The following is a 15,141-nucleotide window of genomic DNA, read 5'->3' as shown; positions in this document are numbered from 1 at the left end:
TCTATGCCTATTAATATCCAGGAATATTGTTTTTGGAAAACGGTATCTTTTCTGAAAGATGACTAATCAGCCTCAGTTTGATCATTTCCAGGGACACAGATTACTACTTCCATCCAGGTAATTCATTCCATTTGGGACAGTCTGATTAATAATCCCATTTCAAGCTAAAATTTGCCAACTTTTATCTTAAAATAAAGAATTTTGCCTTTAGAGTTAGAGATCACATCTATCCATTCCTACAAATGACCTAGAAACAAACTCATAGTAGTTCTCTGAAAATGCCACATTACTCACACATGGCTTTACACATGCTATTTTTTCCATCTGAACACTCATCTTTCTCCTATAGAAACCACTCCTCTGCAATCTCTATAGTCAATATTACCAGTTCAATAGTAACTTCCTTTTACACACAACTACCCTAGACAAAAACCAGTTGCTACATGCTTCTGGAATCCTATATAAATCACTTTCTTAAAGCAACCATCATCCTTGAACTGCACAAATACTATTATATTATAACAAAGACAAATATTATAACTGCCTACATACCTGTCTCTCCCACAGACTCAACATCTAGGAAGTTTTTACTAACTAAACTTTGTATGGGATGGAGGAGGCACATGAACCTTCTATCTAACCAATAACTAACTGCAATGACTCCAACTAAGCTCATGTACTGCATAATGGTTTTTACCATCCCCAAAACAATGCTCCAAGAAGCCATTACCAATCCACAGCTATCACCTCTCACACTGTCTCCAAATTCATCCCCCAGCTTGAGAATTTAGCACAGAATTCAACATAGGTTCTCGATGAATATTTATTAAATGGATGAATAAATGTTATCAGAAGTATAAGCAATGGTTCACATTTTAGTTAGGCTTCTAAATTTTCATAAGTTGGCCTTAACTTTACCTTCTTATAAACGAACCATCAAAGATGAGGGAAGCATAATCTTACCAACCATGACTGTCTTTACATCATATTCTTGCCTGACAATAATAACTCTCCAATGTCCATTCCTTATCAAAAGCCTAGCTATAAGAAACAACAGCCAAGGGGTGCCTGGGTGGCGCAGTCGGTTAAGCGTCTGACTTCAGCCAGGTCACGATCTCGCGGTCCGTGGGTTCGAGCCCCGTGTCGGGCTCTGGGCTGATGGCTCAGAGCCTGGAGCCTGTTTCCGATTCTGTGTCTCCCTCTCTCTCTGCCCCTCCCCCATTCATGCTCTGTCTCTCTCTGTCCCAAAAATAAATAAAAAACGTTGAAAAAAAAATTTTTAAAAATAAAAAAGAAACAACAGCCAAAATAATGCCTGGAAAGATACATACTCCATGCATTCTTCTAGATCTTCTAAATTTTATCCTTGCATTTAATCATACCAACAGAAGAATCTTTGGTTAAACTTCATTATTTCATGACCCACTGAAGAACTCCCTTTTCTCACTTGGTCTAGACTTATTTGTAGCTTACAATGAAGAACATAAGTAAGAAAGGGACTTAAGGAATTTGTCATTACTTTTACTTTGGGAAGCTGTCTGAGACCTGTCCTCTATATCACAAGGTACTTCCCTTATAAGAACTCATGCAAAGCAACTTCTTTCAGGTTTGTGTCTCATGAAAGCAAGTCAATTCAGGAGAAATACATCCTTTACCTTATGTATACTGTAAATCTTGCAATGGATAAAGTTATGTTCTTTGCTTTTGCTGCCTTCTTTTTTTAAATTTTTTAATGTTTATTTATTTTGAGAGAGAGAGACAAGAGCGTGAGCAGGGGAGGGGCAGAGAGACAGGGAGACACAGAATCAGAAGCAGGCCCCAGGCTCTGAGCCATCAGCACAGAGCCCAACATGGTGCTCAAACCAACGAGGGAGATCATGACCTGAGCTGAAGTCGGATGCTCAACTGACTGAGCCACCCAGGTGCCCCAGCTTTTGCTGCTTCTTAAAGCCAAATTTTTTTTGTTCAAGAACTATATGGGGCCATACATTTTCCTTCCATAGTTTCTTCATCCAATTTTACTATCTGTATTGTAAATGCACCCCAAAATGATCTCAAATCCCTAGTGGAATGAGATGGGAAAGTGAAAAGAGAATAAATAATAACTACCATCACTGGGTGTCTACCATAAACCATATACTGCTCAAAGCACTTTTGTGCCTAATCCTTGAACACTGAGAGAAAGGTATTATTAACTGTTTTACAGATAATAAACTGGAGTGGAGAAGGTTTAAATAAATTACCTAAACTCACAAAGCTAATTTGTGTCAGGCCAGAGTTTGATCCCAGGTTTGACTGACTACAAAAGCCGTATTATATATAAACTCTGATCAAATTAAAGATTATACTATGCTTCAAAAAGAAAAAGAATTTTAGCATTGTACAGTATCTTCCTCTGCTTCTAATAGTACTTGAGGAATTTTTAAGTTTTAATTTATTATATAAGCAAAAGTAACAAATCACTTCGCACTAACTTTAAACATTATTTTTAAAATAGTTAACTTAAAATTTTCAACATTTAATCATTCCCAAATGAGAAATAGAAAATAACATCAAACAAAGTCCAAATAGCAGACATTAAGTAAAATATTTTTATATACAGTAAAGCTAATGAAAGAATTAAGACATATTATTCCAATTAGTACCACATATAACTTGAAATATTTTTTGGTGCCTCTAAAAACCAGATTAAAAAATAGTTTTGGGGGCAGGGGGAAATTATGATTCAAAATTAATCAAAAGATAGGAAATGTAATCTAAATTAGACTCACCTGCTCAAGTCACTTTTTCCATGGTGATGATAGTGGTCAGGATGGCTGAGATGATAATGCTCCTGTCCACTCCACCTCTGGGGTGGCCTTTTCCAAAATCCTTCCTGAGACTGCCGAACATTTCTGTCTGACCGGTCAAAACGGTTCATATTGTCACACTCCACTAGATAGATTCAAAAGCAAAACACTATAAACATGTACACATTCTGTAAAAGTTAACTACTTATGACTTGATAATTAAATGCTGCTGAGAATATAAAAATGATATTCTAAAAATACCAGCCATTTATATTATCTAATCACAAAATCAAGATTTCCAGAAGAAAAATAACCAGTTCTTTTGATGAAAACTTTATAGTATTCAAATTGAAGTACATTATAAAACTTTCATATCACAGGCAGTTAAGTAACAGTGTTTTCAAACAAGCATATTATCCTTGTTATCAACATTATACATTTTAAACACCAGTAATCAGTTTTAAGAGGTTTTTCATCATTATCACTAGCTGGTTCTGACTTCAGAATGAAAATGGTCAGACAAAGTAAATTTCTAGTAGAGAATTCGTTCTCCAAAATGAATGCCACAATTAACTTTCACTGGTTTCAAGAAGCACAAATTAAGTTTTTATCACAAATGAATAGTATTTTTTTAAATTAGCTCACAATTTTAGAAAGTAAGACACTTCAATCTGCCTACAGTAGAGATTGTTCAAAAAGTCTAAAATGCCACTGAAAACAAAGCCAGTACTTTGCAGCAACAAATAGCACACTCCCTGAAATCCAAATGCCAAAAAACAGGAAAAGAATCTCCTTGAAATACCCCAAGCTTCTCCTTCACTTACCCAAAACACTTTTTCCTTACATATCTGAGCACTCACTAGAAGAGTTACTTTGTACAAGGGAGACATTGTGTCGCCGGCTGCCTACTCAGACATAGTTGCATACAAGGCACTGACAAACAGGCCTTCCTTCCTGCTCAACTCCCAGCCCTCCCTGTGGGAAGCAAGCCCAGTTTGCCCTGTGACTCCATCTTCGCTCAGTGGTTACATAGCTACTGAGTTAGGGCTGTTACTAAAAATACAACTGAACACTAACCCAAGCCAGGCGCTGGAAAGGTTTCTCTAGTCTGCAAATTATTACATGAGAAAGTTCAAATCCTGAATGCTCAGAATTACTTCATAAAGAAGCTGTAGAAATCAATGGAATCCTCAATTTTAAAAAACTCATTCTTTAAATGATTATTTTCACTTAACTCAAACTTGAATTTGAAATATGGAAAGTGTTTCATTACAGTATACCAGATAAAAACAAACTTTCCCACTCCAAAATAAGTAGTTAAAATAAAGTATAGATGTTCAATTCTCATACACACTAAATTTACTGTTAACATATTTCTTCTAAATGCATAATAATTTTTTTCAACGTTTATTTATTTTTTTGGGGACAGAGAGAGACAGAGCATGAACGGGGGAGGGGCAGAGAGAGAGGGAGACACAGAATCGGAAACAGGCTCCAGGCTCTGAGTCATCAGCCCAGAGCCTGACACAGGGCTCGAACTCACGGACCGCGAGATCGTGACCTGGCTGAAGTCGGACGCTTAACCGACTGCGCCACCCAGGCGCCCCTAAATGCATAATAATTTTTTTCAACTTTTTAAAAGACTTTGAAATTTTGTTTATAATGGTTAGAAAAATCAATTTGGGGGAAAAACTACATATTTTATAGTTTAAAAAAATTTTAAGAAAAAATTTGTGAAAGAAGCCTTACATTTGAAATTATTTCAAACAATTTCTTGTCATTTTATTGATATAAATTACAATCTACTTTTTTAAGTTCAATTATAGAAAACCTGACAATTAGATAAATAAAGGCATTGGCGACCGTTATAATTAAAAAATCAGGAGTAGAAAATGAGATCAGAAAGGAAAAATTAATTTAAAAATAATCCTAAAAAGGCTCAAAACTGATTTTAGTTCACATTTGTATTATACTCTGAGACTCAGTTAAGCTCATCAAGAATTTCTACATGGCATTAAAATGTTACTTTAGTTGCAGCAATTCTATATAGCTGAGGGATAATCTGTATCTATTTTTAAATGCCCTGAATTCATACTTAATTCAGGCAGATAAAATTCCACTTACTCCCCAAACAAGAAATTCTGTCATAATAAGAACCTGATATGTAATTAGGATATCATCAACAGTGTGCACACAGAGTAACAAGAAGCAAAGGAACAAAGCAAACAGGTGAGGAGATGGTGTTAAATACTGTGGAAAATTAAAATGCATAAAATTGATATGCCACTTTTGTGTCTACTAAAGAGGTTCTTGGTTCAACACACACACTACAAATGAAAGAACCTTTATTGAAACAAGAACTCAACACAGGCACAATGGCAAATAAACACTGGAAACAAATATTTGCCACAACCATAAAAGAGTATTGGTAGAAACTGAGACAGAAGGGCCTAAATTCTCAGATAAATGACTGCTCCAAGACTCTAAGATCCTGCTTATACAGCTGCCCCCTGAACAATGTGTTAGAAGTGCAGGACCCCCTGCACAGTCAAAAATCCATGCATAACTTTTGATTCCCCAAAAACTAAACTACTAATAGCCTACGGTGCATCAGAAGCCTTACCAATAGCACAGTCAATTAACACGTATTTTGTACATTATATGTATTATATACTGTATTCTTACAATACAGTAAGCTAGAAAAAATAAAATGTAAATAAGAAAATCTTAGAAAAAATACATTTACAGTACTGCACTGTATCGAAAAAAGAAAGTTATTAAGAAAATCATAAGGAAGATAAACACATTTGTAGTACTGTACTATTTTTATTGAAAAAACCCACATATAAATGAGCCTGTGCATTTCAAACCTGTGTTGTTCAAGGGTCAACTGTACTCCCATCTGAGGCACTCGTCAAACATACGTTTATATACTTTAAAATGTTACTAAGAAGATAATGTGAAATAATATTAGTGATGGTTTCTTAGAGAAGATTAGAGATTCTGACAGAATGAAAGAAATAATATAGCAAAGGAAATGGAAAGCAAACAAAATTATAAGATGGAGATAAATCAAAACCACTTCCATAGCCAATGAGGGAACAGGACCCAAAGAAAGAAAATAAATCTCTCTGAACATGAAATACCATAGGGTATGATGAGGTAAACCGAAAGGTATCCAACTTTGAAGAATTTTAATCCAGTATGGCAATCACAACTATCCTACACACCAGATTTCACCGTAACTCTGAATTGAGGTCTAGAAAATAAAAAAAGGCCTTGTGAAAGGGGGTTTCCAGCTCCAGAAGTAAAAGGCAGAAGATTTTAGTTCTTTTACTGTGAGTAGGAGACAGATAACATCAGGACCTTTACCCTTTGGAGAGGGAAAGAGGATCTAATATAGACAGCTAAATGAAACATATGGGACGTGGGGATGCCTAGCTCAACTACTCATCATACTCATTTTTTCTGATTTTATAAAAGGAACAAAATATAACACCAAAAGCAACCTAGATTATTTCTCTGATTACTTAAAGTCATAATGGATGACACAAATAGTATTTGTACCTGTGAGTAACAACTGGCTATGAAGATGGCGGGAAGAAATTACACATTACAAAGGCTAGAAAGAATGTGCTTTGCAGGAGGTTTTACAATCTGATCAGAAAAGCTCTGAATCTGAAAGAAGAAAAGCTCATGTAAAAAAAAAAAAAATCACGAACCTTGTTATTACTAAACACAATTACTACTGAAAAAGAAAGATAAATCTCCAGAAGAAAATATGGTAATTGGAAAGTGATCAAGAACAATACTCTAGAACTCATATGACTATATCCTTTAGGAAATATAACACGGAATAAGTGCAATTTAATAGGTACCATAACTCGGTGGAGTGGGGTTCAGGAAGTAATTAGAAAGGCATCTTTTTCAACAGAGAAAAGTTTAAAAACAGAAGCACACGGAACAAGATATACACTATGGGGATGTCACAAGCCTGAGGGTTTATACTATAACTGTGCCAAATGCTAGGCTTTAATCTGTAGACAATGTGTGACCATCAGATGTTCCAGAGCGAAATAATAAAGCAACACGATTGTGTTTTTGATACAACCTGAACGGTTAATTTAAGAAACACTTTAGGGGGCGCCTGGGTGGCTCGGTCGGTTGGGCATCCGACTTCGGCTCAGGTCATGATCTCACAGTATGTGAGTTCGAGCCCCGTGTCAGGCTCTGTGCTGACAGCTCAGAGCCTGGAGCCTGCTTCAGATTCTGTGTCTCCCCCTCTCTCTGCCCCCTCCCCTGCTCACACTCTATGTCTCTCTGTCTCTCAATAATAAATAAATGTTATGGGGCGCCTGGGTGGCGCAGTCGGTTAGGCGTCCGACTTCAGCCAGGTCACGATCTCGCGGTCCGTGAGTTCGAGCCCCGCATCGGGCTCTGGGCTGATGGCTCAGAGCCTGGAGCCTGTTTCCGATTCTGTGTCTCCCTCTCTCTCTGCCCCTCCCCCGTTCATGCTCTGTCTCTCTCTGTCCCAAAAATAAATAAACGTTGGAAAAAAAAAATTTTTTTTAAATTAAAAAAAAAAAAAAAAGAAACACTTTTGAACAAAAAAAAGCACGTCTCAAATACTCAGTGGTCTGTCAAAAGAAAGTCAGATCCAAATTGTTTCCTTAAGAGATTCCTTGATGAAGGTAAAATAAAAATGCAAAACAATTAAAACAATCCTTTTAGATCCTTCCTTCCTGCAACTGAAACCTATAGTCCTTTCTCATTTTATTCCTCTTCTCTCATTCTATGCTCCTCCTCTGACCCATCTCTCCCTTGACCTGTTTCCCTACCCTGAAGCTGGCCAGAAACCTCAAAGGCTCAACACCTCTTAAAGTTAAATCTCCTTCAGAAGAGGGAAAATCCCATAAGGCTGATTTTAAACCAGGTCAGGTCTCTAAGCTGAAAGTCATGGCTGGATGTTTTCTAAGGTCTCAACAAGATTGGGAGAAATTTGCAGAGGAATTTAGAAAAGTTTTAGAATTGATAATCTAGGGCTCCTAGATCTATTACCCATTAGTTCATACATTAAAGGGAACCCCAGTTGCAAAAATAGAATGGAAAAGGCACAGCGTGAAAAATCTGAAAGTCACGTGATTTAAGAACCCATGACTGTGTAGAAAACAGTTTTCATTGACTCTCTTAGGATCTGAAAGTTAAGCTGACAAGACAGATTAATGGAAGGAAAGCATACAAATGTATTTAATATAATATGTGACACAGCAGGCTTCAGAAGGAAAGACAGACCCAAAGAAACAGGTCTGTGTTGATGTAGAGTGGACAGTCATGGAGGAATATGACAGTTAAAGAGTATGAGGTAACTGTAGTAAACTGGGGGAAACTTGGGCAAGTCCTATTTGTTAGGATTCTTCTTGGCATCCCTAGAATTAAGAATGGTGCCTTTTCTCTGGTACAGGGGAGCACCTCTCACATGAAGGTTTTATGACCTGTTTCAGGGAAGGAGGATGAGGGGCAGAAATGGGGAGAGGGACTTCCCTGCCTCTGCCATTTACTCAAACTCCTTGGGCTTAAAATGTTCAGTATGCCAAGGTGCCATATTTTGGGGTACTGTGTAACTGAACTCCATCAAGTACACAGAAAACCAGAAGAGGTTACAAGAGGCCTTGCAGAGGCTGTCAACAAAGTCTTCTCTGTGAACACAGATTGGGCTCTGATTCAATTCTGTAAGGAAATAAAGGATAAATCCATTGCCGACTTCAAGAATAGACTAACACCTTTAGATAGCATTTGGAGATAGTTTCTGAAAGAGATATAACCCAGTCTCTCTTCTTACTTTCTGTGAAAAAAAGGCAGAAATAGGATAAGTATAGCCTCATTGCCAGGCGTCTAATGCTTAGAAAGAGCCCTGGAAAAAAGCAGAATAAGACTCAGAATAAAATTATGTCCTTCATATATAACAACTAGATGCTTCCACCACAGCCAACTAAACACTAGAGGAAGAAGTCTCTTAGTACACTTATAGATACTATTAACAGCAGGGCATTGGAAAAACAAGTATCCTGCATCACCTAAGAAATAAAAGAGGAAAAATAAAATGGGTGATTAATCAAAGTGTTCTGAAGGGAAAATCAAGTACCCAATTTCCAGTTTTACCCTTGAACTCAAAAGATAATTTTCTCTAAATATTAAAAGAAAATCTTGCAGATGTTTTATTGCTACAGGCACTACAATATCAACCTTAAACCCTACTATTGTTATATCATCTCCCCCTCAATGTCACCAAAAAACTCAGGTGTGGATATTTCCAATACCTCTCAGGTCCCAAATCCTAGCCCGTAAGTATCCAAGAAACACTGGACCAACAAGCATTCTTCCTCCTCTGTGTTATCACGTATGACACCTAATAGGTCATGATTTACTACACAAGTGTAATTGCCAGATAAATATTCTCCTCATGGCCTCTTCCTTGAAATCCCAGAAGATCCCTTATTCATAATACAGTAATAGTAAGCTTGTGTCCAAAATCAAACCCAAAGTAAAGATCTCAACAAGGTCTCAATCTTTTTGTTGGTAAAAATTCCACTGATACTGGCAGAATTAGCGATGCTGAACTCACCAGGCTTCAGAGTGACCCATTCATACATGCAAATTCATACACCCAAATCTGCATAACAGCCACAAAACCCAGAAGCTAAAGGGAATAAAAATCAATAGTCAAAAGTATATTAAAAGACTCCTTTATACCTTATACCAGTCCTTATAACATTCCTATCCTCTTCCCAATCAAAAAAACTCAGGTGGGTGGGTATAGTCATCCAGGAACTCAGAACTATAAAGAGAACAGTCATTCCTTAATACCTAGGAGTACCAAATGGAATACTATTTTATGTTTAGTGCCTTTGAAGGCTACATATTTTAGACCTATATTCTGTTTCTTCAGTGTTCCGTTAGCTCAAAACAGTCAATACCTGTTTGCCATCTCCTAGAAAATCTACAATATGAGGTGTTATACCTCAGAAGTTCCCTCCTACTTTTCACAAGTCCCCAACCCAAGACCTCAAAGACTTTAAATTTCCCTGTGATTCTAATTTTACCTAATATGAAGATAACTTTGTTGTCCTCTAAAGATGAAGGAGGCTCTAAGACTGATTCCTTTAGCTCAGAGAGGATACAAAGTTTCCAAAGAAAAGTTGTTAAAATTCTGACAAAAAATGCATTATCTAGGATGTGATTTATTCCAAGGAAGTATATCACTCACTCCTCACAACAAGCCTTTAAAACTTCACATGAAATCTCCTGGATCATTGTCTCAGTTCTCCCCCATAATTTTCAATGGTTTGTCAAGACCCTAAGAGATATTACATGCACATTTCTGCTCGGCCTGTTGTCCTTCTGCCATGTGCCATGAGAGCAACCTGCTCCAGGTAATCCTGGTCTTGAAGAAACAAGGAGTAGACGCGAACTCAGTCCCACAGTCTGAGCTGTCCCAGCTAATCCATGAATAAGGAAAACAAATGTTTATTTTGAAAGTCACCAAAATTCTGAGATTGTTACACAGCATCCTGGGAGCATGGGGGGGGGGGGGGGGGGAGTCTGAACAATGTGACAACTGTGAGCTCCTAGTGCCCTCAATAGCACCATATCCTTGTACTTTTCTTTTTTTTTTTTTAAAGAGAAGGCATTTTTTTTTCAACGTTTTATTTATTTTTTGGGGGACAGAGAGAGACAGAGCATGAACGGGGGAGGGCCAGAGAGAGAGGGAGACACAGAATCGGAAACAGGCTCCAGGCTCTGAGCCATCAGCCCAGAGCCTGACGCGGGGCTCGAACTCACGGACCGCGAGATCGTGACCTGGCTGAAGTCGGACGCTTAACCGACTGCGCCACCCAGGCACCCCTATCCTTGTACTTTTCTAGCATCACATATAAAAAGGACTTTACCACCGTGTTTGGTTCATCTCTGGCCTCTGGGAGGTCTGAGAGACTATGCAAATGTTGACTGACAGGGAATCCACAGATCTTCTGGAGCCGTTCCTCCATCCAGAAGGAGTATTCCCATTTCAACCCTTGCCCCAGGAGCTTTCTTAGGCTCATCTCTGATTCTAGATCAGACGTTAAGATAGAAAATCCTAAGATATTAAGTCAGTGGGAGCAAGAGTACCCAGGCCTCTCTTGCATATGGATTGTCTAAATCCCCACATTAGCAGTTGGGATCCAGAGAGGAAGGGTGTGGATTTGAGAGTAAAAAAGGTGGAATGATTCATCTGGAAGGTCACCATTTGCCCACAATTAATCTTTCTAAAATTTTCAGAATTGATGTTTTAAAAATATTTACCAATTTAATGAGTTTTACCGCTATTTCACAAGGGAAATGATATCTATTTCTCTAAATGTATTTCTTCTTAAAATTAAAATGAAACTAAAGGGAAAAAAGCTAGATATGTACACAAGGAAAAAAAGGACAAATCCTATCTACCACTTAGTTCATGGTATATACATACAATTTTATTGGATCATACAGAATTATATCTAAGATGTACAAAATCAGGTTTCAAAGAATAAAATAAATTTGCAAATTAATCAATCTATTTAACATCACTTAAGAATGATTCTCAGTCTGAAAAGTCTTCCTCCATTGGGATTAGGAAGTCCGTATATAACAAATATTAAATTGGCCAAAGTCAAGCAGCTCAACTACATATGCCTCTGGAAGTTGAATATTGTTCCTACTTACCATTTTCAAGAGGTGCATCCTCAGGCAGATCCACATCAAGCATAAGGTCATCATCCTCAAGGTCACATGATTCAAGATTATTCAGAATATCCTGTGAAGAAAAGCAATAAAAAAATGCTATAACCTAGCTCAAAAAATGTATGTCATCATTAGTTTGGGAAACAACACTCTCTGATAGTCTGAATTTACTCAGTGTTTGTGTTGTAAAAATAAATTTTTAAAATAAAATCTAATAAAAAAGATTTAATTGGTTTACTTGTGAAGCTATTTGTAATATCCTTCTCTTACTCTTCCTCCCACCAATAATTTTTTTAATTTATTTTTTAAAACTTACACAATGCTCACTATCTGCAAGATATTGTTCTAAGTACTTTACAAATATTAATTCATTTATTTAATCTTCAAAATAACCTTATGATTTAGTGACTAGTACAATTACAGGAAATAAATGCACAAAGCCAAAACAGGATGCAAACACAGAAGGTCTATTTCCTGAGTCCGTGCTTTTACCAATTTCCCTGATAACATGAATAATCAAAGATGGTAAAGAATCTTCCAAATGTTATTCATATTTGGTGTGCAAGGTTATGTTTTATTATATCTAGGAATTGGACCACTGATGTAAAATAATGAAAGCCTTTAACAACATGATCATTCCGTTTCCTTTCTTGTGCCAAACCCACCTACTACTACCTTTGGCACCACTATCTCTTCAGTTTGCCTTAATTTGTTCTTTTTCTATAAAAGACTAATAGGACTGGACCAGTCAAATTGGTATAAGCAACCACTCCTGGGTTCTATGTGCAACCTTGCTAGCTATCACCTATCCTGAGAAAAGTAATGTTTTGCTTTCAAAGACTCTTATTCTGAAGTCTAGTTTAGGAAATAAAGTTTAAAGTTAGGAACTCAGTTTGACCTGTAACCCACTAGCAGATCCTTCCAATCCAAGAACTGATTCAATACTGTAAGAACTTTTGTTAGTATAAATAAATAAAAAGATTAAAAATCTACAGAATTTTAAATAACCTAGAGATTATGGACTTGAAAAGCTCTTATAGAATGGGGATGTATATTTTATTACAGATGATATAAACAAAATTAGCATTTGTTCCCTATGTCACGTATTCCATCCAAATCTTTCCAATTTTGTGTTGTTGGCCTTTCTTCCAAGATACACTGAGAACTAAAAGCAAATGGAATAATTGTTACTAAAAAAGTAGAAACAAACAAACAAACAAACAAACAAAACCACCTCTGGATAATTATTTAACCTTGACAGAAAAAGGGATATTTCACAGAACCTATTTCCATCATGAACTAACTGCTGTCCTTAGTATTTAAGTCTTCTTAAAAGTCAAAAAATAAAAGCTAAAAATAAATAAACAAATAAATAAATAAAAATTAAAATGTTGGACATGGAAAGAAACTGACAAAGGCCATAACAGTCAATTCACAAAATAGAAAATAAACAGCCAATAAATATAATGTAGGAAAGAATGTTAATACCAATGGTGATTTACCACAATTGAAAAGAATCTAGTACTCATTAATACTCCAGATGGGATTCGATTCATAAACTTTCTGGAAGCAATTTGTCAAAATTTAGCTAAAACCTTTTTTTAAAAATGTTTATTTATTTATTTTGAGAGAGATTGTGTGAAAGGGGGTAGGGTGAAGAGAGAGGGAGAGAGAAGATCTAAAACGGGCTCTATGCTGACAGCAGAGAGATTGATGTGGGACCTCTAACCTACGAACCGTGAGATCATAACCTGAGCCGAAGTCAGATGGTTCACCGACTGGGCCACCCAGGTGTCCCTAGCTAAAACCTTTTTTAAAAAGGCAAATTTTTCCTTTCTAAGAATTTATCACCCAGCAATAGACAAATGCAGAAAATGTATGTGTAAGTATGGCTATTGCAGCATTATTCAGAAAGGCAAAAAAAAGAGAAACGTCCAAGAATGGAAAAATAGCTAAACACAAAGTATGATACAGTTATACAACAGAATATTATGTTTTCTTCCAAGAGGATAATGAAAAGGGGAGTCTGGGTGGCTCAGTCGGTTAAGCATCTGACTTCAGCTCAGGTCATGATCTCATGGTCCATGGGTTTGAGCCCAGCGTCACGCTCTGTGCTGACAGCTCAGTGTCAGGAGCTGCTTTGGATTCTGTGTCTCCCTCTCTCTGCCCTCCCCCCACTCACGCTCAGTCTCTCTCTCTCTTTCTGTCAAAAATAAACATTAAAAAAAATAATAATAATGTAAATGTATTTACAGACATGAAAAGATATCAATTGGGGAAAAAACAGACTGTGTTGTTTCCAATCTTTTGCTCTTACAAATAATATTTCAATGAATCCTTATAAAACAAAAGTAAATTAAAATGAATGAGTCTAACGGTGTATCAAGTTGATAGTATTACACTCAGAGAGAAACTATTTCAAGTGAGGAAAAATTCTCCAACTATTTTCAGTAATTATATTATGGTTGGTAGTAGTGGTGTTATTATTCTGAGATGATTATGAATACATGGATGTAAATGAAAATAGCTATATTGGTGTTTGTTGAAAAGTGGATTCTCAGTCAGTTAAGCATCCAACTCTTGATTTCAGCTCAGGTCATGATCTCTTGGTTTGTGAGTTGGGAGTCCCACACTGGGCACCGCAATGTCAATGCTTGGGATTCTCTCTCCCTCTCCTTTTGCCCCACCCTTGCTTGCTCTCTCTCTCTCTCTCAAGATATGTAAATAAACTTTAAAAGATAAAAAAGAAAAAACATGGAAATTTAATAAAAACTCTATGTTCCTAAATGTAAGTGCAAAGTATTGGTGTAAACACAAAATGTTTTTCATCTTAAATGAAAAAATACATTTTTTCCACTGAAAAGGCCTAGATGTTAACTAAAAAAAAAAACTAGGTCTCTACAACAGCATGTACAGAATTATCCATTTTATGGGGAAAAACCCACTGTATAGTATGCAAAGAAAAAAGTTGAAAGGAAACCAAAACATTGGTTATGGAGTTTTTCTTTTCTTTCTGTTTCTCTTTGTCAGAGTACCTGTAATTTCTCATTTTCTGCAGTAAGTATTGACTTATGTAATTTTACTAAAAAAAAAAAATCACATCCTCTATAAAAACATTTGGCTGTTTGTATATGTACAAGTATATGTGAAACAAAATGAGGTGGGGTGCCTTCAGCCAGATCTGGTAATGAAGGACACAGCAGCGATTCAAAGGCAATAGAACCTCATTTTCTAAGTCCAGAGCAGAGCTTGCTGAGACACATCAATCAGCAAAAGCAGCACTGCCACCACTGACCACTGCCAAAAAGATGTTCAACGTTCTACTAAACCCTACATTTGTTTTGTGGGGTTCTCTGTAGGTTTCATTTTATAATGAAAGGTTTAAAAAATTAGTCTTAAAGAGTAAGAATGAGCCTGCTCTAATGAATATAAAAGTGATGGAACAATTATGATATCACTCTGAGAAGGTACTAAGAAAACCCAATGGAAAGGAAGCGGAATCAGTTATCAATAGTTACAGGGAGGAAGAGAGGGAGGAAAAACCATCCATATTTATGCCCCAAAGTTAACACTAACCAATAAAAAATTGCATATA

General features: G+C 36.6%; 1 protein-coding gene across 7 annotated transcripts in view; it reads right to left on the bottom strand.

The window, feature by feature from the left end:
* Positions 1-15,141, bottom strand: part of CCSER2 (coiled-coil serine rich protein 2) — a 196,183-nt gene that overhangs the window by 88,875 nt on the left and 92,167 nt on the right. For 6 of the 7 annotated variants that reach the window (XM_086680170.1, XM_086680171.1, XM_086680172.1 and 3 more), the window contains 2 exons: positions 11,529-11,619; positions 2,772-2,934 (listed from right to left, as the gene is read on the bottom strand). In XM_086680170.1, coding sequence (XP_086536296.1) covers positions 2,772-2,934; positions 11,529-11,619 — 254 coding nt within the window. Of the gene's footprint in view, positions 1-2,771; positions 2,935-3,613; positions 3,772-11,528; positions 11,620-15,141 lie in introns of those variants that run through there. The other variant, XM_086680175.1, reaches the window with a different exon arrangement.

This window comes from Puma concolor, chromosome D2 (genome assembly GCF_028749965.1).
Source record: "Puma concolor isolate L17-30 chromosome D2, mPumCon1.1.hap2, whole genome shotgun sequence".
NCBI classification, from domain to species: domain Eukaryota; kingdom Metazoa; phylum Chordata; class Mammalia; order Carnivora; family Felidae; genus Puma; species Puma concolor.
This window is presented reverse-complemented; position numbering and strand designations above follow the sequence as displayed.